Raw genomic sequence first — 23,817 nt, 5'->3', positions numbered from 1 at the left:
TTACTCAGTTACAGCAATAGCAATGCCTTTGCACATATTGGGGATTTTCTGGAGCTTCATGAATTGCATAAATAAAGTGTGTTTATATATACATATACCTGTGTATATATATATATATAACAAGTATCGGTTCAGGCACCGTTTAGGCACCGGCACCATTTTAAAAGTATCGATTTGGCACCGGTATCGAAAAAAACCCAAACGATACCCAACCCTAGTCGTCAGTCAGTCGTTTCCCATCATGCTTTTGATCAGCGCAGTCGGTGGAGAGCGACTGCGCGCGACTGCTCAATCCGACACAGCCGCCTCGCCGTCGCGAGAGTTTTTTGGCAAACGTCAGCATGACATCAGAGCAAGGCGGTCGTAACTCGGACACTTTTCTAACCGCCATGCATCTTGTGGGGATCACCGGTGATCGGTTCTGCACAGATTTTTCTCATCTCAAACAAGCCTATTTTCAACACTGAATCATATTTGCGATGGAACCAGTTCCCAGAAATCACAGCTTTAGACAAATAGCATGTCATGGCACTCTGTAAACTTTTTCTCAAGATCTATATATTGCTTTATATTGTGCATAGGCTTGTTTGAATTGAGATTAACTGCTCTAAATATCGACATGCTATTTACTATGCTTTACTGATGTTTTGCAAAGTTATAATCTAAAATGTTGCACAAAGCATACTTTGTATACTGTTTACATCTGGCGTGCGTGGCATTTTTATTTTAAAAACTTTGTATAGTTTGATCTCTATTAAAACAAATTTTCTCATTGCATTCTGCTAGTTGAGATCTTAACAATATATATCAAGACTATCTGTTATGTATCATGCTTTTTCAGATCTCTGTCAACTAAAGTGGTAATCTCTCTTTTCATGCCATGAAAATGGAGCACTTTAATATGGCAGTGTAATATAAAGCTGTGGTTAAAGGCTGTTTCACACTGAGTGCAATACAAAAAAGTGAGGTGAATCGCCGATAAATGTTGCTTTCACACCAAGCACGAAACGTCTGATCGCCTTCTGCTAATTCACGCCTGCACGCTAGGTAGCACCGACCAACAATGCATTTTTTCTTAATGTAGCCTATGTATCTCATATATGGCTTTTACATCGTCCGCTGCTCAATATACAGAATTAAATTAAGATAAATATCTTTTGGTTCTTTATCAGAAACACAAACTATCCATCATGCTTACAAGAATACATCTGAAAATAAAAGGAGGTACAATTAGCATCAAGCTACATTTAAAAATGTATGTAATTATTAATGTTTTTGCTCAAACCCCACTTTAAATCATCATCGAGCACTTGTAATAACTTCCGATTGTGATCTAAAATGGATTTTGATTCTATAATAGGCAGACATGCACTCTTTGTATGTTTTATAATGGACTCATAACACTCACACTCGTTGAATAAAATGGATGGTGCTCTTGATCACATAATTCAGTGGAGAATTAATAGAAATGTTATTCTGTATAAAGAACATGAGAATAAGTCTGTCCTCAAATACCAACGATAACAAGAACTCAGCATCCACTCTCTTCTCTCTACCGGGATACTCTTCTTTGGTGTTTGTTTACAATGATTTTCGAAACAGCGCCACCACTTTCACCCTTTTGTGCAACAGTAGCTGCTCTGGGCACGTGATCTAAGCTCAAATCTAATTGGATGGCCCGTTTCATCACGGAGCGACGGGGGAAAAAAATCGACACAAAGGATGAAAAAAAATCTTCGCTTTTTCACGCAGCAAATGATCAAACAATGAATAACCCCATTGGGGATCAATTGTTTCAATTCAAAAGTGTCATCGCACCGAACATTCGCGCCTATTAATCACTTACCCCCATGTCATTCCAAACCCGTAAAAGCTTTGTTCGTCTTCGGTACACAATTTAAGATATTTTGGATGAAAACTGTAAGGTTTGTGACTGTCGAATTGACTGCCAAGTAATTAACACTGTCAAGGTCCAGAAAAGTATGAAAAGTATTGCCAAAATAGTCCTTCTGCAATCAGTGGTTCAATCTGACTGTTATGAAGCGACGAGAATACTTTTTGTACGCAAAGAAAACAAAAATAATGACTATATTCAACAATTCGTCTCCTCCCGTCACCGTAGCGCCATTTTGAAGAATATCTGTTTTCGTTCAAATCAAAGCGTAGAAAATGTATCCTTGCGGCGCGACTGACACAGAAGCACATACATTATGAAACTAGTGGCTTCGTGCTTATGGAGTATTTGATTTATGCGGTTTCGCATGTGCTGTAATTTAAAAACAGCTCCTAATATCGGGGAGGTCTCCCTCGTTTCGGCGATCGGCCCACTACTTGAATGTTCCAAGATGGTGGCGCGGTCAGACGCAGCGGCTTCTCTGAGTCCCAAAGACAGTGCTTTTATGTCTTTTAATGTCGTCTGTTCATCTCCAAACAATGTAAATTTATCGCTAATTCATCGGGAGATCACTCCGGGATACATCTATGATCGCCAAAGCCTTTTGGATATCGACAACACATACAAACACAAACTCTCGCCGGCGGCTACTGAGAAGCTACGAGGCCTTTGTTTACTGCTGGAGCCGGACCTCGAGACCGCGGCCTCGCCTACTACTGACGCTACCCGCACAAGGCGGCGTCGCAAGTGGTGTGAGAGAGGATGGAAGCACGGAGGTATACGAGCTAGGCTAAGGGCTAACCCCACAAGATCGTCTCTTCCAACACTCATGCTCTTAAACGTTCGCTCTCTGGAAAACAAACTGGACTTAATTAAACTCAGTTGGTCTACACAGCATGAGGCAAGGGATTGTTGTGTGTCTGTTTTCACTGAAACATGGCTAAACGACAACATCCCGGACTCCGCCATTCAGCTGCACGAGCTAACCTGCTACCGAGCGGACAGAGATTCATCACTGTCTGGTAAGACAAGCGGGGGTGTCTTGTGTGTGTACGTCAACAAAAAATGGTGTAACAATGCTGTGGTAGTGACAAAACACTGTTCATCACTGGTGGAGTTGACCGTTCTATCTGCCGCGGGAGTTCACGTCCATTGTTATTGTTGCGGTCTACATTCCCCCGTGTGCAAACACTAAGGACGTGCTTTGAGAGGTTAGTCATTCACAACATCAAAACCAGCCTCCCCAACACACTCAATCCGCTCCAGTTTGCATACCGTTCAAACCGTTCTACGGACGATGCAATTTCCTCCACCTGGCTCTTACCCACCTAGAAAACAAAGACTCTTATGTTAGAATGCTGTTCACTGACTTCAGCTCAGCATTCAACACAATGATCCCACAACAGCTCATAAATAAACTAAACCTGCTGGGCCTTAACAACTCCCTCTGTAATTGGATTCTGGACTTTCTAACCGCAAGACCTCAGTCAGTCCGTGTCGGCCACAATACCTCGAGCACTACCACACTGAGCACAGGAGCCCAACAAGGCTGTGTGCTCAGCCCGCTGCTCTTCACGCTACTGACCGATGACTCCACTGCCAAGTCCAGCTCCAACCACATCATCAAGTTCGCTGATGACACAACAGTGGTAGGTCTCATCAGCAACAACGATGAAATGCACTACAGAGAGGAAGTGGCACAGCTGGCAAAATGGTGTGGCACTAACAACCTGTCCCTCAATGTGAGTAAGACAAAGGAGGTTGTGATGGACTTCAGAAGAAACTCCGGTGATCACCCCCCACTGACTATCGACAGCTCGCCTGTGGAGAGAGTCAGCAGCACTAAATTCCTGGGGGTGCACATCACAGAGGATCTCACCTGGACCACCAACACATTGTCACTCTCCAAGAAGGCACAACAGCGCCTACACTTTCTCCGCCGGCTGAAAAGAGCAAGTCTCCCTCCACCCATCCTCACCACTTTCTACAGGGGCACCATTGAGAGTGTTCTGCCCGCCTGCATCACTGTCTGGTACGGGAACTGTACCGCAGCAGACCGCAAGACCCTCCAGCGGACAGTGAACACAGCTGCAACGATCATCGGTGCCCCTCTCCCCTCCATCCTGGATATTTTCCTCACACGATGCTCCAGCAAAGCCAATATTATCGTGAAGGACTCCACACATCCCTCCCACAGTCTCTTCCAGCTCCTACCATCAGGAAGACGGTACCGCAGCATCAGAGCCCGCTCTGCCAGACTGCTCAACAGTTTTTTCCCCCAGGCTGTGAGAGCCCTGAGCTCAAATCACCCCGCCCCTCTCTGAAACCCCATACAAACCCCGTACCTCCTGAAACATGGACCATCTGAAACTTATGGAACTATTTTTGTGCAATCGAAGTGTGCTACACACAGGTGAGTGAGCCTGTACAAACCACCTGTAGTAGCACACTCTCCTCCTCTATGCGCACTAGTCACTTTTCACACACACTGCTGTGTGTATACAAATCCCACAAAAAGACTCAGTAATATATGTATGTTTACATGCTCATGCACTACAAATCATCCTGCACTGTTCCCCAGCCAGCTGTTGACTCACAATATTTCTCTTTGCACATGTACAGTATTTATCTGAAGCACTCGTATAGTTTGTATAGTTTGTATTTTTTAGTTTATGTATAGGTAAAAATTATTTTATATATAGTATATTTATAGTCAAAATCTATCAGTAGGATAGGTTTATATTGTTTTACTTCATTGCTGTATGCCTGTATTTATGTAGCATCATGGTCCTGTGAGGCACGACATTTCATTCCACTGTATGCCCCAGCATGTAGCGGAATGACAATAAAGCTCAACTTGACTTGACTTGACTTGGAATGTCCAGGTGTTCCCGATGGCCAGTAGGCGATCACGGGCCCCCCAGACCTCTGGGCCCTATGCACTCGGTCACCCTTTCCCCCCCCCACTAGCGACACCCCTGGTTTAAAGAATGGGCCTCTAAAGCATTTTCTTCCATCGGGATAACTCCGCTGTAGTCTATTGCTTTAACAAATGCAGATCTAATGGCGAACTAATGCGGTTCATCAGATGATTAATTTGGTCTTCCATTTGTTTTCAAATTAAAGCACAACTTATAACAGGATTTAAAATTCAAACTGCTGTCTCTCACTTTCTCCCTTTCAGAAATTTAGGTGATTATGATATGAAATTATTTAGGTTATTTGAAACCTGACGTTCCAGTAAATCATTCCAATTTTTCTATAAATTAATCTTTGGTCAGCAGTCACCTCCACAGCAATGACTTCTCCCACCTCTCTTGCAAGACACGTCATACTAATTTCCATTTCTCACTGCCGCAGCAGTGCTCGCAGTGCCCTAACTAAACTTCATGATGATTTCTCCTCCAATTAAAATTTTTCCTTTTACATCACTGCCGCAGCAGTGATTTCTGACTCCTTTCTTACAGGAGCCCTCTCTTTTGGTATCCCCCACCTGCCTTATATTTCCCCAATGCCACAACTGTAAAATGTATTCTGATCATTCTTGGGGGGAGAGGGATTGAACCCATTTAAGTTTTCTCTACTTGTATCACCAAAACCACTCGCAGTTGATTGTCCAGCTTGTCATGAAACTGTTTGAAAAAATATTTCTTTACCCGCTGAAAAGGTTTGTCTTTGTGAGCTTTGGTGCGAAAATACCTGTTTGCTGCTCAACTGTAGCTTTTTTTTTATACCTGCCCTTTCAATACAATTAATTTGTTTGAAGGAAACTTTCCTTAAAGAGCCTTTATCTGACTGAGTTCTTCTGTACTCTAAAGCACTCACAAATCTTTTGACAGTTCGATAATCTCTATTCAGTTTTCGCTAAATATCACTTGTTTTGCAAGACGTTGTACTGTTTCATGCTTTTCATCTTCAGAAAGATCTTTCTTCTTCCCCTTATTGCATGATATCTGTGCAGGATTTAACAAAGCTGTCTAAAACTGATACAAGTTATCTGAAAAGATATGAAAAACAAACACTTTCTTTGAAAAAAAAAAATCTGAATCTTTATTTTACTGAAATCCTACTGATATGTCACTTGCATAATAATTTGGAACGCAGTGTATTATTAAATAAATGAGGAAATCAAATGTGGTTAAAAAAAAAAGTAAAAAGTGTCCTCACCACTACACGTTGACTTTTAATAATGTCCATAAAATTGGTGATAATAGGCTTCTTCATGTTCTCCCTCTTACAGCCAGAAATCTTTTAAATTAATAAATAAGAAATTAAAGGGCACTACAGTTTACAACTTAGGGTTAAGTTTTTCTTGGTGACATTATGAAACTAGTTCCTGAACAATAATGGGTGACAGATGGGATACTGTTGTTTTTCCTCATATTATACAGAAGTTATTGAATTAAGAGAATCAGTATATGGCTCATAAAATAAGAAATAAATTCACACACTTGCAGATTTGAATTAGTCCAGATGTCAGCATCACCAACTTTCACTGGTACTTTGATGAAAACCTTGAAAGTTAATTCTCTAAGGTCATTTTCAATCTGAAAAAAGAAAAATAATAGTTACATACAGTATAGACATTTTGCCATGGAGTGTTATCTTCAGTTTTTTGTTTTTTTTAGATTATAAATTTGAAATAAAATATTTTTATAAGATACTCAGGGTTATTATTGAAAACAAAGATTGTTTTTAATACCTTTATTATTTGCTGGACCGGTTTCATAAGATCCTTTTTCCCTGAAGTAAAATTAATGTGGATGGTGGAATTTTCATGCCTTTCATTAAAAATGAAGAAAAACAATAACAATATTACAGTATAGAATGAAGAAATTGTGGCATTGTTTACTATTTATACAGAAACATAGAGCCCAACACTAACCTTATCAAAGCAATATAGATGGCATATTTGACACCAACTGTCCTTTCTTTGAAAAACTCACTGTTGTTCGAGTGTCTGTCATTCCCACTGTGAGAGATTGAGGTTTTGTTTATTAGCAGCATTTATCAGTTAAAAATTATTGATAAAATGATCACGTGAGCAATCAGAGCTCATGGTCAAAAGCTTTTTTATGCTTTGACTTTATTCAAACAACTTCAAGCACACAACAGTCACACACAGATGATGTCATACCTCATGACCACAGCCTTAAATGTCACATTTTGGCCCAGTGTACTTTCTTTATTAATGCTGTAGGTAATCTCAAACACAACCTAGAATTTGGACAAAAATCCCAGAATAAGAAAAACAAGACTAGTTAAAAGATGTAAGCCATGTCAACATAACATGAAATTAAAATTACTCTGGATAAGAGCATCTGTTAACAGCTTTGAGTTTAAAAATAGTTAGTAAATGAGTGTGTATGTACACATAAGTGGGGCTGCATGATTAATCATAATTTAATCACAATCATGGTTTCTGTTGATTAATTAACTGTAATTGTTGTGATACTGGCCTATTTATCCTGAAAATATTTATTTATTTATTTGTTTGTTTGTTTAAATTTATGTTATCTTGTATTAGTAACAAGCCTCCACTAACCAGATGTCAAGAGTTTAAAGGCAACTTGTACTATTTTCTGTAACTACAGTAAATCTGTAAGCAGTGTAACTTCTCAGTGAAAAACTGTAATAAATCCAAACATTCGTTTGTGCTATATTGTTTGTGATTGTGGTTGCTGAATAAAAGGCACACATGCAACGATTGTGCTACAAAAAATATTTGTAAAAATTGTTTGCATTGCCTTCCTTCTGATCCCAACATTAGGAAAGAGTGGATGAACTTTATTTTTTAATGAAGTTCCAGACCACGTCAGTAAGAACTCGGTCCTTTTGTTTATTTCATTTTACCATGGATTCGTTTACAAACAAGGCACAATTCGACGTGGAATTTTCAGAAAGATTGAAACTAAAAGAGTATGCTGTGCGACTATATTGGATTAGACAGTAATGTCGCAACACACTATTGCTTTGTCTCTTAAACAGATCGTTTGATATAAGTATTTATGCGTTTTTAACCTAAATCTCAGCAGTGTGAAGGCTGTAGTCTGTCAAACATACACAAGTGTTAGCCAATCATAGTAGTGGGTGTTTACTTCTGAGTCTACAATCCACCACGCCTATTCAAACAGAGTGTTAATTCTACAATTCAAAGAAAAAAAGCCAGAATTGTGAAATGTAAACTTGCAGTACAGTTAATTGTATCATGATTTAAAAAATAATTGTATCATGTACACTCAAAATTCCAAGAAAAAGGTCAGAATTGCAAGATGTTAATTCAGAATTCAGAGGAAAAAGACAGAATTGCAAAATGTAAACTCAAAATTCTTTGCTTGTGCCTTCTGGGCTATTCGGGGACTCCGTTAACTCGGTCGTCGACAGGTTTCAGGAGGCCCGTAAGCAAGCAGCGGCGTTCCAGCGGTTCCTTCCTCGCCACTCTCCAGCTCCTGGGCGGGAGCAGTCCCACCCGGGTACTAGCTCCTCATACCGAGACTCCCAAAAATAGGACTTCTGAGGGCAAGCCCCTCTGGGGAAGAGCGGAGAACACCTCATCATACGGTGCCCATCTCTCCTCAGTGCCCTCAGGGAATCAATCTGTTTACCCTGCCACCTCCGGTGCTTCAGGGCACAGCGGTCCCCAGTGAGCACAGCTCTCACGTGTATACCCAGAAATGTAGCAGCTCTGGAATGCTCACATCCTCCAAGAGGATTATCAAAGCAGCTAGTTCAGTCGTTCTAATTACACCAGAGGTCAGTCTCGAGAGACTGATTCCCTTAGTAGACCATCTGACAGCATGGAAGCTTCTGCTAAATGTGTCTCAGTGGGTCTTGCACACTGTAGAGAGAGGCTACTGAATCCAGTTCGGTTCTGCTCCGCCTCGGTTCAACAAGGTCATTCCCACTCTGGTGGGCCCTGAGCAAGCTCTGGTCATGGAACAAGAAGTAAACACTCTCTTGAGGAAGGAGGCCATCGAGGTGGTCGACAGAGAGTCAGGGTTCTACAGCCGGTACTTCATCATTCCGTAGGATGGGGGATTGCGTCTGATCCTAGATCTTCGTCAGTTGAACCGCGCCGTCATGTGCCTCGGGTTCAGGATGCTGACACTCAAACAGATCATGTCTCAGATCAGGTCCAAGGACTGGTTTATCACAATAGATCTGAAGGATGCATACTTCCACATCTCCACATCCTTCCTCAACACAGGAAGTTCCTGAGGTTTGCTTTCGGGGGCGAAGCTTACCAGTATCGGGTTCTTCCATTCGGCCTTGCACTCTCACCCCACACTTTCACCAAGTGTGTGGATGCTGCTCAGGCTCCACTGTGACTCCAGGGCGTCCGCATACTGAATTATATTGACAATTGGTTGATATTAGCTCGACTGGAGCAGCTGGCGAAACGCCAAGAAAAGTGAGTTGTCTCCATTACAGAGGACCACTTATCTGGGTGTGGTGTGGGATTCGACCACGATGCAGGCACATCTGTCTCCTGCTCAGATCGAGTCGATCCTCACGGCAGTCAGGAGAGTGAGAGAAGGTCAGTCACTCACTGTGATGCAGGCCCGGGGAATGGAGACTCCACTCAGAAGGTGGTGGAGCTCATTTGGAGAGTGTTCGGTCAGGCTCAGGTGGACCTGTTTGCGACTCAGGAGACTTCGCACTGTCCCCTCTGGTTCTCTCTGACTCATTCAGCTCCCCTGGGACTGGATGCCATGGTACAGACGTGGCCAATGCTTTGTCTGTACGCTTTTCCCCTGATTGCTCTGCTCCCGGGAGTTCTGGAGAGAGTGCGCCGGGGTGGGGTCCGTCTTCTTCTAGTAGCCCCATTCTGTCCGGGCCGAGTATGGTTCTCGGACCTGATTTCTCTCCTCGACGGCTCTCCTTGGGAGATTCCCGTCAGGAGGGGGCACAACTCATAGCCTCCGGTCTCTCAACCGAGGTTGTGGAGACCATCCTCCATTCCAGAACTTCCTCAAAGAGGAAACTGTACACCTGGAAGTGGAAGCTTTTCACTTCTTGGTGCGGCAACCACCAGCTCGACCCAATCCACTGCCCAGTTGGTTCAGTGCTGGAGTTCCTGCAGGATCGGTTTACCGCAGGGTTGACCTACTCCACCTTGAAGGTGTACGTGGTGGCCTTGGCTGCTTTCCATGCCCCTCTTGGTGGTCAGTCTCTGGGAAGACACCACTTGGTTACACGTTTCCTTCATGGTGCGCTGAGGCCTCCAGTACGATCTCATGTCCCTATGTGGGACCTGGCCGTGGTCCTGGAGGCTCTCTGCAAACCTCCCTTCGAGCCCCTCGAGGAGGTTTCAGATAGAGTGTTGTCTTCCTCCTTTCCATCTCTTCACTGAAGAGAGTGGGTGACTTACAGGCCCTCTCAGTGGCCCCCTCCTTCCTGGACTTTGTGCCTGACATGGCCAAGGCCTTTTTTCCTACCTAAAGTACCCTCCTCTGTGCCACGGCCCATCATACTCCAGGCCTTCTGCCCTCCTCCCTTTCAGGATCCAGACCAGCAGAAGCTTAACTGTATGTGTCCAGTCTGAGCACTGGATGCATATGTCCACACAGCTGCCCGGTGGAGGAAGTCGGATCAGCTTTTTGTGTGCTACGGTCCTCCTAAGAGAGGTCATCCTGCTACTAAGCAGACCCTTAGCCGGTGGATTGTGGATGCCATCTCTCTCGCTTATGAGTCCTCTGGTCTCCCCTCTCCCTTGGGGGTCAAGGCTTACTCTACCCGCAGTATGGTGGCCCCCAAGGCCTTCCTGTCAGGTGTCTCCTTGCCTGACATCTGTAATGCTGCGGACTAGTCCACGCCACTCACTTGCGTGAGGTTTTATAACCTTGATGTCTGGGCCAATCCCGGCTCTTCTGTTCTCTTGCCCTAGCTGTGCTCTTCCACACTAGACAGGGACTTGCAAGTTGTGGGCGGCGTGGGCATACGCGTTCCCAAAGTGTTTCGACGCAGCTTGAGTTCCCGAAGGGGAATGTCTCAGGTTACATATGTACCTTCAAGGTGGAGGAGGGAACAAGACGCTGCATCGAAACGCTTCAGAACGCTTTGGGAATGCCTTCAGCGTGACCACGCTCTGAAACACGTTTGTAATCAGTCCAATGGAGAAACGAGACATTACGGGCAGGGTGACGTAGCGACCAGGAAGTAGGGCAAAGAGACGCAGCGTCTTGTTCCCTCAGGGAACCATGCTTACATACGTAACCTGAGATGTTTTATAACGTAGAGAGTGTGTTAATGTTTATGACGAATATAATGAACCAGGAAAATAGACGTTGATAAAATAAACCCAGTGTATGTGCTGACGTTCTCTTGATTTGTGCTTACATGAATGTGCAATCATTTTAATGAAATGTAAAAAGAAATATCTTAATTAACTGTGTTTCTAATTTTTGAGCAAAAGAATCATGATTTTCAGTTTAACCATTATTGTGCAGCTCTACACATGAGCTAACGTTTGGTTAGTGTCATGGGTGTGGTTGTTGACCTGAGAATTGTCCTTGAGGATGGGTTTACTGATGAAGCAGGTGGTTTCTCCTAGTTTAACTCCTTGCACACCATCCAGAGACACACACTCCACTCTGCCCTGTTTATACAGAACGTTTATCATATATTTCAATGCACATTTTATTGCATCTTCAGAGTTCAATAGCCAATTTGCTTTAGAAATATCACTGAAATCATTAATAAATATTAGTTTCAGCATTTGTACCTTTGTGTCTGGCTTTACCTGTTTAGATGTGATTCTCCTGTAGGAAAGTCCAAAGGGGTAGTTAAGGATGAAGAGTGTGTTATATGAGTTTTCTCCTCTGTTCTCTACAAACACTGTCACATTGATCTCCTGCATGATCCCAACCTCTATATTTGTAGATCTGGATCACAGAAACAAAAGTGAGATGTCAAAATAGTTTGGGATTATTCATCTCTATAAGTATTATAGTTTAGAAATAGAGCAAATGATTTGCTCACCCAGAGAAATTGAAATCCATTCTGAGGTCATCGACACATAAATTATCAATTCCACAGTCTATCTCGAAATCTAGCTGTAAAACAAAGTGAGGGCACAGAAACATTCAAGAATCGCTTGTATGAGATAAGGTTGAAATTTTGAAACTGCTGGGTTTTATGCAAGGAGTTGTAAGACTGGAAGAACCTCAGACACTTTGATATTCTAAGATATGAACAATACAAACAGTGTAATAACATTCAGGTATCTGTTTCCACATCTCACTGAGAGAAGATGCAGGAAAGCTTCTTTCTCACCTATACATTTGTTTCTTTCCCCCACTTCTCTCTCTTCACTCAGCTCACTCAGAATGGTCAATAGCATAATATAATGTTCTACATGAATGCAAGTGATATTCACATGTTTGGTATCATTTGAAATGTCTCTGTGTGACTGGTACAATAGTCTCAATCTTACAAGAAGTAGACTAAAAGGTAACAAAGATCTCCATTTGGAGGTGTCACAATCTCTAGCTGAAGTGCCCATGAGCTCCTCCAGAGGGCACTCCATCCCATACCTTTGCCACTCAATCCCGGACTCCATTTACCATAACCCCCTGCCTAGGAACTAATTACCGACACACCTTTTTCCCATTTGGAGGACTATTTAAGTTTCACACTCACACATAACTGACCCTGCGTCCCAATGTGCATACTATCCACCCTATCTGCCCTAAATAGTATTGAAAATTACTAATGTCACACAGAATTTAGGATGGATAGTATGCACATTGGGACGCAGGCTAAGTCTTGGGCTGCATTCCACTCTACTGTTAGACATGCACTTGCAAAATTTCCTAAGTACTTCCCCTCGGGGGAATCCCTGCTGCCAAATTTTGAAGTGTGTTCCACTTTGTGAAGTGGACGAGGGAAGTTTATATGGAAAGACCCTCGATTTTGACCGAGGGAGCGATTCTGCTTCATATGCACACTTCAGGCCACTCCATAGACCACAATGCAACATGATTATGACGTCATTGCAGATTGCGTTTAATTTATCCCCACCCCAAACAACTCTATAATATATAAATTATTATTTTTAAACATTTACAATAGCCCAAGCATACCTATATACATAGAATGCTATACCAAACAAATTTGTAAGGGGAAAAATGTAAACAATAAATTCTAAGTGATCAAGGGCTTAGGACGTTCCAATTCAGCCCATTGCAAGGGGTCCACCAGTAGTGGGCACTCAAGCAACATAATCAATGACATACGTACATCTGAGTAAATGAGACAGAGGGAAGTTTGCGAGTGAAAGACATAAAAAAAAATGGACTGGAACGCAGCCTTGTTTAGCTGTAATCGGACATTTCTAAGTGTTTCCTTGATTCCTTCTTTCTTTGTTTTTCAGTTTGCCTAGGCTTGTGTTTTTGACTTTGGATTGTTCCCTGGTTTCTGATCATTTGCTGCTTGCCCTGACCTTCGCCTGTTTTTTGGATTATCCTTTTGTCTTGCCTCGGATATTGTTGTTTGCTTGTGTTTTGACCCTGCCTGTTTTGACTACTCTTTGTAAATAAAGCTTGCATTTAGATCCCCTACTCCGTTGTCATTCTGTCTGTAACAGAAGGATGTTTGTCTTGGTCTAAGTACTTAAGATGTTGTAAGAAGATTAGGATGCTTCTGTAGCCAGATGACCCCATAGTGTGGAGTATGTCCATACATATATTTTTCTGAGGTCAGGTATGCATCTTTTACACTTAGATTTGTCTTTGAGAATTTGACGTCTTGTATTGATTTTCTCTGAATTGACTATTGTTGCATGAAGAAAAATTGAGCATTCACTTCAAGTTCCTCCATGTTAAGAAAAACTTAGAAAACCTGACAACTATGTAACTGGCATAAAATATTTTACCTGACTAATAATACATTTTCACATTTGATATTATTCTGACTTTGAAGTATTAGCAAGCATATTTCATAGTACTAGCCATAACCTCTGACATAAAAGGTATTTAAAGTTGTGTTTTGGGCCATTATGCTTTGGCCCAGTATCTGTCAAATGAACTAAACCCGAAAGTATCAAAGTGAAGCGCACACATTGTTGAGGCGTTCAGCTCGTGATCCGGTGTTTTCCGCACCTCAGAACAGCTTGTTTCATAGTGAATGCAGTGAACTCATTTATTTCATGTGCTGTGAGTTTAGGGTGCATTTGGGAATGCAACGGCCATCAGTTATGGTTTATTTTCGCGGCAATGATTACAGCATCTCACTAGATTTGTAGTGAGAAGTGTTTTTGTAAGCATTGTTTTTTCACTGAAGCTGGAGTTTTCCTTCAAAATAAAAGCTCTATTGCTGTTTCCATCCAAATAAAAGCCTAAAAGTGCAGTATGAATTGCTGACATCTAGCAGTTTAATTGCAGTCCAAATTCAAAATATCTCTTTCAAGTGTACAAATTAGAAAAGAAACCTATTGTAATTTCCCTACTGTAGTGTAAATCAAAAATAATATACCAATGAAATATTCATTTTCTTTTATTTTACAGTGCAGTTGTTTTACATTATATGGCTATTACTGTTATTGTTGTTGTTGTTGTTATATTCTAATTAGTTTGGCTTCCTAAAACACCAGTGTGAACGTAATTTAGACTGAGACAGTATATCACAAATAAAAAGAGAGTTGAGTCCCCTTTCAAGTTCAGGTACAAGTCAATTCACTGACTTTTTAAGTTAGTTAAGAACATGGTTTGGAGCTCTTAATTTTGAACTTTCAAAGTGCATTAGATAGAATAATTAAACTTTATTTTAAACTTTCAAAGTGCATTAGATAGAATAATTTAACTTTAAAATGTACAAAATTGTCATTTTTTCCAATTCTTCAATTGTCTTTTTTTAAATATCACAATAAATATTGTATCATGGACTTCGTATCGTATTATTATCGTATCATGAGATTTTGATATTGTTACATCCCTACCTCTGACTAATGATCAGACTGGAGAGTTTGTGACCATGAGATCCGCATAAAACGGCTAACTTGAGATACTCTGAGCGACATAGTTTCCTAATGAAGGAGTAAAATATAAAAAGTAAAGAGTTAACTAGAATAATCAAATGTCAGAAGAATAATAATTAGAAATGGACAAACAAGAAATTTGCATTTCAGTCTAAATTCGAGGTCATAATAAAATGGAGTCAGATTACAATTTATTTTGAATTAAATTACTTTGCGCACCGAAAAGACAGAACATACAGGAAACCATTGGATACATTCGTTGGGCCAATTGGGTGGACCTTACAGAGTTGATGTTTATTGTGCATTTCTACATTGTTGATGTTGATGTTTCTGCCAACTATGGTAGCCACCGTGACATATTAAATAGCATACCATATTTAAAGCCAAAACTACCTTCCCTTGATTTTTGCAGTATTTGTAATGGTAAATATTTATCTCACTCATGGGCTGTAAGATAATAAGGTGAGTGCATATACTGTAGAACGTGCATAATTTCTTGCTCTTAACTCTTAAAGGTGGAGTAAGTGATTTCTGAGAAACACTGTTGATATTTAAAATCACTAAAACAAACATGCCCCTAGCCAAAAGGATCACAACCCTCTTGTGATCTTGATAGCCCCCAAATTCACAAACATACTATAAAACACAGTCAACTCCCCCATCATGAGCGAACAAGCCCCTTTCTGGTGATTGGCTACAAGTGTGTTTTGGTGCTTGGTCTGATCCACTTTCAACAATGTTTCTCAGAAATCGCTCACTGCACCTTTAACTTTACACAGATGAACTCTTACATTGTGATCGGTGGTGGTCTTTATGTCTGGATGGAGTACTGGTCTCAAGTTTTGCATTGCTGTAGATGGAAGACCCTCAAATGTAAAATGTAACTGATTGGACAACGGGTTCAAAGCATCTTCTGGACAAGCCTGGTGAAAACAAAACACTGGGTCACTCCTGTTATGCATTTGAATGCCCCATTATATTTTTTAAAATGTTGAATAAAATGTAAAACTGAACATTTTTAGTTTTCTTTTATCGCAGTATCACAATTAAGTGGACAATATTATATATAAGAAACATGAATTACTTTTAGTCCAAAATTTCAGCCTCCATCGGGTTTCCTGAAAATCTAATCAGCAAAGCTGGACAACAACAACGCCATTTACATTTGATGCTTACCTCTATAAAAAAAGCATGGCTTTTGCATACTTCCTGCAACCCAATCTTCATCTCATCACTGAGGAGGCGGTTTTTGGCAGAGAAATATGCTCGATATTTCTGTCGCTTGGCATCCAGTGCTACGGTGTAATTAATATTTGCAGCCAAATCTAGAAAACAAGACTGATCATAAGAAGTCAAAAAATATAAGCAGTGCAACAAGGTGTGAGATTTTTAGAGTTCACCAGAATACTACAAACCTCAAGCAGAATATATGACAATATATACACAGTTCTGTCATGAAACTCTAGATGGCACAGGCCGACTGGTTTTTGTTGCATCAGCAGCCAATGAGCTTGCTGATATTCAGGCCAGTATTTGCCCTAGCAGTTTGCAGCACACTTCAGAAAGCATCTGAAATCGATATCTAAGATAACTCTAGCAAGGCTCATGGTAAATATGTCCCTCTACCTTCATTTCTGCAAAACTCAAACATACCTATATCTATGAATCTCTGCAGTTTACAGTTGAAATGAACACTAGAGGCAGTAAGATTCCAACAACCTTTATTCCCTTTCACACAAAGTATGATTTACAGGGCCAGAGTTTTGATTAAGAAAGACTAATTTTCACACAATTACTTGCAGAATGACTATATTATGACTTCAAAACAATTTTAGCATGCTACGAGATTTGAAAACTGATACTTTTGAGTGCTAGCATCACATATGTGTTTATATTGTTATGTAATGTGTGTGTCATTTGTGATTATGGTTGTTTTTATGTAAATTAGCTGTGATATTGTGAAGCACTTTGGGCAACCTGGTGTTGTATTAAATTGTGCTATATAAATAAAAGAACAAGAACAACAAGAACATATACAGCTTCATATGTATGGGTTTTCTTACTCAGTAGGTTTGACCGGTAGCTCATGCGATACGGCGTTGTACTTCTGAGGTGAAGAACTCTGGTATGAATCCCGTGAAACTATGGTTCAACAAAACAGCTCAAAGGGCCAGATGGGTTTCTCCAGACGAAACCCGCAGTTCAATTCTAACCGCAGCCATGTCAGATTGTGTAAAGGGCTTATCTGATTCCTGTGGTCTTGTCCCGATGGAGCATTTTAATTTATAATTGAATGTATTTGTTATATCCCGGAACATCTCTAGGTGGTGGAGCAGCGGCAGGGACGTCTCCCTGCCGCCTCCTGCAGCTGCCCTCGATTCCGATTGATATGATCCCTACACAGTGTTCATTGCTTCTTACTCCCTGAGCAGGGGAAATACGCTTAAGTTTATTTCACTTCAGAACATTAATTCATGGATTTGCGCTGCGCCGCTGCCTGCAACGTCTTCACACACAGACGAGCAAAAAAAGTGTAACATCATATCTTTGTTATATCATCACATTGTCTTATATTCTGTTCAGTACGGTAGTTGAAAGATCCCATTCATGGTCGTGCTACTGAAGCTCCCTGAAAAGCCTATGACATGTGCACATGGTAAATTTTTGTCTCAGAATTGTTCAAATATTTACATTTTTTGGAACCACTACAAAAGTGTTACGTTTTGTTGTCCTTTGGTGTGACACCCCTAAATTATATTTTTTAATTAAAAACTGTATGTTAAACTTCATAATCATGGAAAATTATGCAAAAGTGTCTTGCTTACGGCTAATGACAAGTTAGCTCAGAATAGCAAGGTCATTAATTGACAGAAAAAGGCTGAAACGTCCTATGGAGTGACAGAAAAACGCCTGTACTGTCACACCACAGGACAAAGATGTCACACCAGAGGACAAGGTCTCTTTAAGAAGCATTTTAAATAATTAAAAAAGCTTAGTTTGACTCCGTTTTATTCTTTTTTTATAATTTTCAGTGTTCTTGAATGCAATAATTACATTAATTAAACTATTTTCTGATGTTTTTACATAAAACTTGTACTGTTATAAAGTGTCATGAAAATAAGTATAAAATGTAATACTTTGTTTTTGAGACAGAAAGAATTGAGGGAGAGAACATTGAAATATATATAGAAAATTAACATGGATCCACGCAGAAGGGAGGAGATCCTAAGAGAATTTTGCAGAAAGCAAAGAGAATCAAAATGATGCTTTAAAAAGAGTAGCCCCATCATTTAAAAATCCATTCACATCTTAATGAATATAGTTTGAATATCAATTATATTTAGCTGTGCCACACATGCAGAAGAGTTTCAGTAACATACTGATTGACTAAAGGCCAAAGTATACTTCGGCCGTCCGCGTCCACGCACCGTTAATAACTACCATTTCCGTCCTTTAGTGTAACATAATGTCCTATGGTTTGACATAATGTCCTATGGTGTGACACACATAAAAGAACCACAGATTTGTTATTATGTCAAAATATCTTAAAAAACAGTTGAGTATTGCAGTAGGGGAGATAAAAATATGACTCAACTTAAAATGGCATAATTTTCAGCAGATTTGAACGGATGACAGCAAATTTGTCTTGTTGTCAAAGTGTGTCTTGAAATTGTCCAACAAGTCAAGGGGAAAAAAATATGTTAATTATAATTTCATATTAAATAATTAGTACTATATGAAAAAAAAGTGTCTAACAATGAAGACAAAATCTATTTCATGCTATTTATGTATCATTAAGAGTTTTTTTTTTTTCTTGATTTTTGCTGTCACACCATGACAAATGTATGGTACAGTTCAGTAAAAATGTTTAAAAAGCAGAGAAAGAATTGATGAAGTTAGTGACCCTTTATATTTTCTCAAAGATCAGACTTCACTCTACAAAAATATATGCATTTCTTTTTCAAAAAGGTCTTTTACAAAAAAAAGCATTTTTACTGCCTATTTGTCAACTACCCATATATATATATATATATATATATATATATATATATATATATATATATATATATATATATACACACACACACAGGTGCATCTCAATAAATTAGAATGTCGTGGAAAAGTTCATTTATTTCAGTAATTTAACTCATATTGTAAAACTCGTGTATTAAATAAATTAAATGCACACAGACTTAATTAAAAGAATCAAAGACTTAAACTACTTGTGATGATTTTGGCTCACATTTAACAAAACCCACCAATTCATCTAAAAAATTAGAATATTTCATAAGACCAATAAAAAACATTTATAGTGAATTGTTGGCCTTCTGGAAAGTATGTTCATTTACTGTATATGTACTCAATACTTGGTAGGGGCTCCTTTTGCTTTAATTTCTGCATCAATTCGGCGTGGCAAGGAGGTGATCAGTTTGTGGCACTGCTGAGGTGGTATGGAAGCCCAGGTTGCTTTGACAGTGTCCCTCAGCTCATCTGCATTTTTTGGTCTCTTGTTTCGCATTTTCCTCTTGACAACACCCCATAGATTCTCTAAGGGGTTCAGGTCAGGCGAGTTTGCTGGCCAATCAAGCACAGTACCACCATGGTCATTGAACCAGCTTTTGGTACCTTTGGCAGTGTGGGCAGGTGCCAAGTCCTGCTGGAAAATGAAATCAGCATCTCCATAAAGCTTGTCAGCAGAAGGAAGCATGAAGTACTCTAAAATTTCCTGGTAGATGGCTGCGTTGACTGTAGACTTTAGAAAACACAATGGACCAACACCAGCAGATGACATGGCAGCCCAAATCATCACTGACTGTGGAAACTTCACACTGGACTTCAAGCAACATGGATTCTGTGCCTCTCCACTTTTCCTCCAGACTCTGGGACCTTGATTTCCAAATGAAATGCAAAATACTTTCATCTGAAAAGAGGACTTTGGACCACTGAGCAACAGTCCAGTTCTTTTTCTCCACAGCCCAGGTAAGACGCTTCTGACGTTGTCTCTGGTTCAGAAGTGGCTTGGTAGCCCTTTTCCTGAAGACGTCTGAGTGTGGTGACTCTTGATGCACTGACTCCAGCTTCAATCCACTCCTTGTGAAGCTTTCACAAGTGTTTGAATCAGCTTTGCTTGACAGTATTCTCAAGCTTGCAGTCATCCCTGTTGCTTATGCACCTTTCCCTACCCAAATTCTTCCTTCCAGTCAACTTTGCATTTAAAATGCTTTGATACAGCACTCTGTAAACAGCCACACCTTTCAGTAATGACCCTCTGTGACTTACCCTCTTTATGGAGGGCGTCAATGATCGTCTTCTGGATCATTGCCAAGTCAGCAGTCTTCTCCATTATTGTGGTTTCAAAGAACAAGAGATACCCGGAATTGATACTGTAGGGATGGTCATTAATTGAAACTCAAATGTAAATATTCTAATATTTTGAGATACTGATTTTTGACTTTCATGAGCTGTAAGCTCTAATCATCAAAATTAAAACAAAAAAAAAACTTTTGAAATGTTTTACTTTACATGCAATGAATCTAAAATATATGAAAGTTTCACTTTTTGAAATAACTTACAAGAAAAAAATGAACTTTTTCACGACATTCTAATTTATTGAGATGCACCTGTTGTCACGAATCCTGTCCATGCACTTCCGGTCACTCACCACCAGAGGTTACCTGCTCACCACATGGACTCTTGCACTACACTACTGTTGCATTTCACCAGACTACAATTCCCATCATCCATTGCACTGATCACAGCTGTCACCAATCACACATTGCACTGATTACACAGCTGATCCCATCAGACACGCTTTATAAGCCTTGGACTTCCTCTCTGTCATCGCCGAGTATTGTTTAGCATTTATCACAGTCTTTGCTGATAGCGACCTTACAGAGCCTTTCCTAGTTTCTCAGTCTTACTCTTGCCTAGCCTGTTTGCCCCTGTTTGGATCATTGCTTGTGTACTCGGATTACCCCTATTGTCAAGCCCTTTGGACACTGTTTGCCGATCGCCGACCCACGCATGCTCTAGGAATACTCTTGTGTCTTGTCCTCTATGGATCTGTTTACTGTTGTGTGACCCTGTCTATGTTGACTACGTGTCTGATAAAGCTTTCACATGGATCCGTATGCCTCACGTCTCGTCGGCTCCGTAACACCTGTATATATATATATATATATATATAAAAATATAACCGAGCTAAACTCCCCAAGAGTTTTCATGACAGAAGTGATGTAAACACACACACAAAAAAATTTAATTATGTAATTAGTCTATGAATAAACCTGTTATGTGATGTTTGTATCCTCTCATGGTGAAGCACACCATTAGGTTGTTTTTCAATGGCTTTGTGCAGTCTGTTACACTGGTTGGTATATTGGATGGAATGTAAGTTACTTTGATGTTCAAAACCATGATGGGTCTAGACCTGAATGATCCACATATAACACATATGAATCATCACAACTGAATCTGTATGTTTGTATATTTAGATTTCTTTATAAAACAAAACACACCTGAAAAGAAGAACTGCTCCCATGGACCCAACAGCAATATCAGGAAGGCTGTCTTGAGTCTGGTCTAGAGAGGACTGACTCAACGAAATCCCAAAGAACCGCAAACCTGGTCGCACAGATGATCCAGCAATCCTCTGCCATCACACATAGGGAATGAAACAGATAATGAAAATATTAGAATGAGCCAAGTGTGCCATACATGTCCTGAAAAGTGAAGCCAAAACATTTCAATCACCATCTGGTGGCTGGTTGCAGTTTAGGTCATAAATGGGATGTGAGCCAAACTAAAAAAAAAATAAAAAATAAAATTACACTTCAAAATAAATTTTTCCCAAAGATGGTTTCCATCATTTTAGGTAGTTCATATCAGGCTGATGTATGTTAAATTGTTCATTTCTCCAATACTTTAAAAATGGGGTATACGTTAAAAATGTGGTGTGGCATCATGATTGTGAATTTGCGATTCGATCTGCGGGATTTTGATACCACAGTTCAGACCAGACTCAGGCTCCAAATGAATCACTACTGTGCAGACTCTGCCTCCAAATGATGTCATTTTTGCAAGATGACAGCGGCCATATTGGGATGTTTTGGCTTGACTTTTGTGGAAGGAAGTGGAGACGCATTGTCCATCTTTTTTTTTTTTTTTTTTACAGTCTATGGAATGAGCCCATGAAATGAGCCAAGGAAAGGTAAAGTAATGAAAGGAAGGTGCTTTAAACTACTGTCCCTTTAAACTGCCACCAACCATGTATTTTTCACCTGTGAATATGTGGGATTTATTTGAACTACTCCTCCATTGAAGACATAGATGCTGCCCTGTCCATCTTCCTCTAAAGGAGCTCCAATCAGCACATCCCTGAAACCATCACCATTCAGATCTGCTGGACTGGCCAGAGAAGAGCCAAACCGACCCCTCTGACCTGCCATTCCCACCAGCACCACATCAGAAATAACAAACTATGAAAAAAAAAATCAAATATTTTATTACAATTCTTTTAATTTAAATCAGAATTAATTTTCAAATTGTTCTAAAAAGTCTTATCCCCATCACTTACTGTACCTGACTCGTAAAGGTGTAAACAAAAACTTTGCCCTCCCGATCAGGCTCCGTGTATGTTGGTGCAGATACCAATAGGAGGTCTGTATTGGAATCACTGTTCAAATCCACCACACAAACTTCAGCTCCAAAATATGAGCCAATCTGAGGCTGAGAAAAGAGAAGGTTGCACATATTAGCTTTATCTATTTTCTGCTGATTGTAACAGACTTGTGTAATGATTCTGTACTGCTATCACTGCACCCATCCCACATCTTCTTAAAACCATGTCTAGATCCCTAATGTTAATGACTTAACACCTCTCTTAATTAATACTTTAACCCAGGCATGTCCCTTCCAACATCCAGCAATTACTTCTGCCTTATGTTCCTGCTCGTTCCTTACGATCTTCTAGTGAGGGATTGTTAGTCACTCCTAAATTTCATCTGGTGACTACGGGAGCTAGGTCTTTCAGTGTTGGGGCCCCCAGATTGTGGAATGCTCTTCCCCATGACATCCGTCAAGCATCCTCCCTTCTCTCCTTCAAAAACACATTTTTTTTCTCTGATTATTACTCTTCAGCAAATTTTACCCTGTTATGGATGTTTATCTAAATTCTCTCTGTATCCCTAATCTAGCTTTGCAAGAGGGATTTGTATATTACTTTCTGCCCTTGGTATGTGTTATGTGTTGGTATGTGCAAACAATTAAAGATATATTTATATGTAGCCACTGTTGTTGCACTTTTGGCCACATCTGTTTGCTGAAATACACTCAAAATTAATTAACACTGAAACAAGAGCCAGTAGTTTATCTGTCGTCTGATGCATGTGAAAATTTTGTTCCATACCATATCCACAGTAGGGTCCCAATGCTTTTTCTTTCTGAATCATCATTGGCCCAGTTCCTTTTTAATATTAAAATAAAGTGATGTACAGCATCATTAAGAGCTCTCTGTCCCCCTGAAAGACTGACACTGTGTAAAAATTGTGTAAATGCCATTCAGAATGTGTTAATTGAAGTTAATATAGACTAAAAACTTTAAAGCTACTATATGCAGTTTTGTGTATTTTTGCAACTTTGGCGCCCTCTTGAGTTAAGTGAGTGGAATCTGCTGCTGTTGTAAATTTATCACTGCCTTAATTATATCTTCTTAATTATATCTTTCTTATATCTTCTTAGAGAAAAATGATATCTGTGAGGAATTCCAGTCAGGATTTAGACTGTATCATAGTACTGAGACTGCTCTCATTAGAGTTACAAATGACCTGCTTCTATCATCTGATCGTGGTTGTATCTCTTTATTAGTTCTACTGGATCTTAGCGCTGCGTTCGACACTATCGACCACAACATTCTTTTGAATAGACTAGAAAACTTTGTTGGCATTAG

General features: G+C 40.1%; 1 protein-coding gene across 1 annotated transcript in view; it reads right to left on the bottom strand.

Moving 5' to 3' along the window:
* LOC131551213 (integrin alpha-M-like) overlaps positions 1–23,817 on the bottom strand; it is an 86,055-nt gene that overhangs the window by 17,438 nt on the left and 44,800 nt on the right. Inside the window, exons 13-26 of the mRNA XM_058793978.1 lie at positions 22,452–22,598; positions 22,151–22,348; positions 21,389–21,522; positions 21,158–21,300; positions 16,047–16,195; positions 15,662–15,793; positions 11,876–11,949; positions 11,637–11,778; positions 11,394–11,492; positions 7,032–7,111; positions 6,780–6,866; positions 6,597–6,675; positions 6,346–6,441; positions 6,062–6,142 (exon numbers count right to left, since the gene is read on the bottom strand). Of these exons, the coding sequence (XP_058649961.1) occupies positions 6,062–6,142; positions 6,346–6,441; positions 6,597–6,675; positions 6,780–6,866; positions 7,032–7,111; positions 11,394–11,492; positions 11,637–11,778; positions 11,876–11,949; positions 15,662–15,793; positions 16,047–16,195; positions 21,158–21,300; positions 21,389–21,522; positions 22,151–22,348; positions 22,452–22,598 (1,641 nt within the window). The remainder of the gene's footprint in view (positions 1–6,061; positions 6,143–6,345; positions 6,442–6,596; positions 6,676–6,779; positions 6,867–7,031; positions 7,112–11,393; positions 11,493–11,636; positions 11,779–11,875; positions 11,950–15,661; positions 15,794–16,046; positions 16,196–21,157; positions 21,301–21,388; positions 21,523–22,150; positions 22,349–22,451; positions 22,599–23,817) is intronic.

Source organism: Onychostoma macrolepis, chromosome 12, assembly GCF_012432095.1.
Source record: "Onychostoma macrolepis isolate SWU-2019 chromosome 12, ASM1243209v1, whole genome shotgun sequence".
NCBI lineage: Eukaryota > Metazoa > Chordata > Actinopteri > Cypriniformes > Cyprinidae > Onychostoma > Onychostoma macrolepis.
Note: the sequence above shows the minus strand (reverse complement) of the source record. Positions and strands in the feature narration are given on the sequence as shown.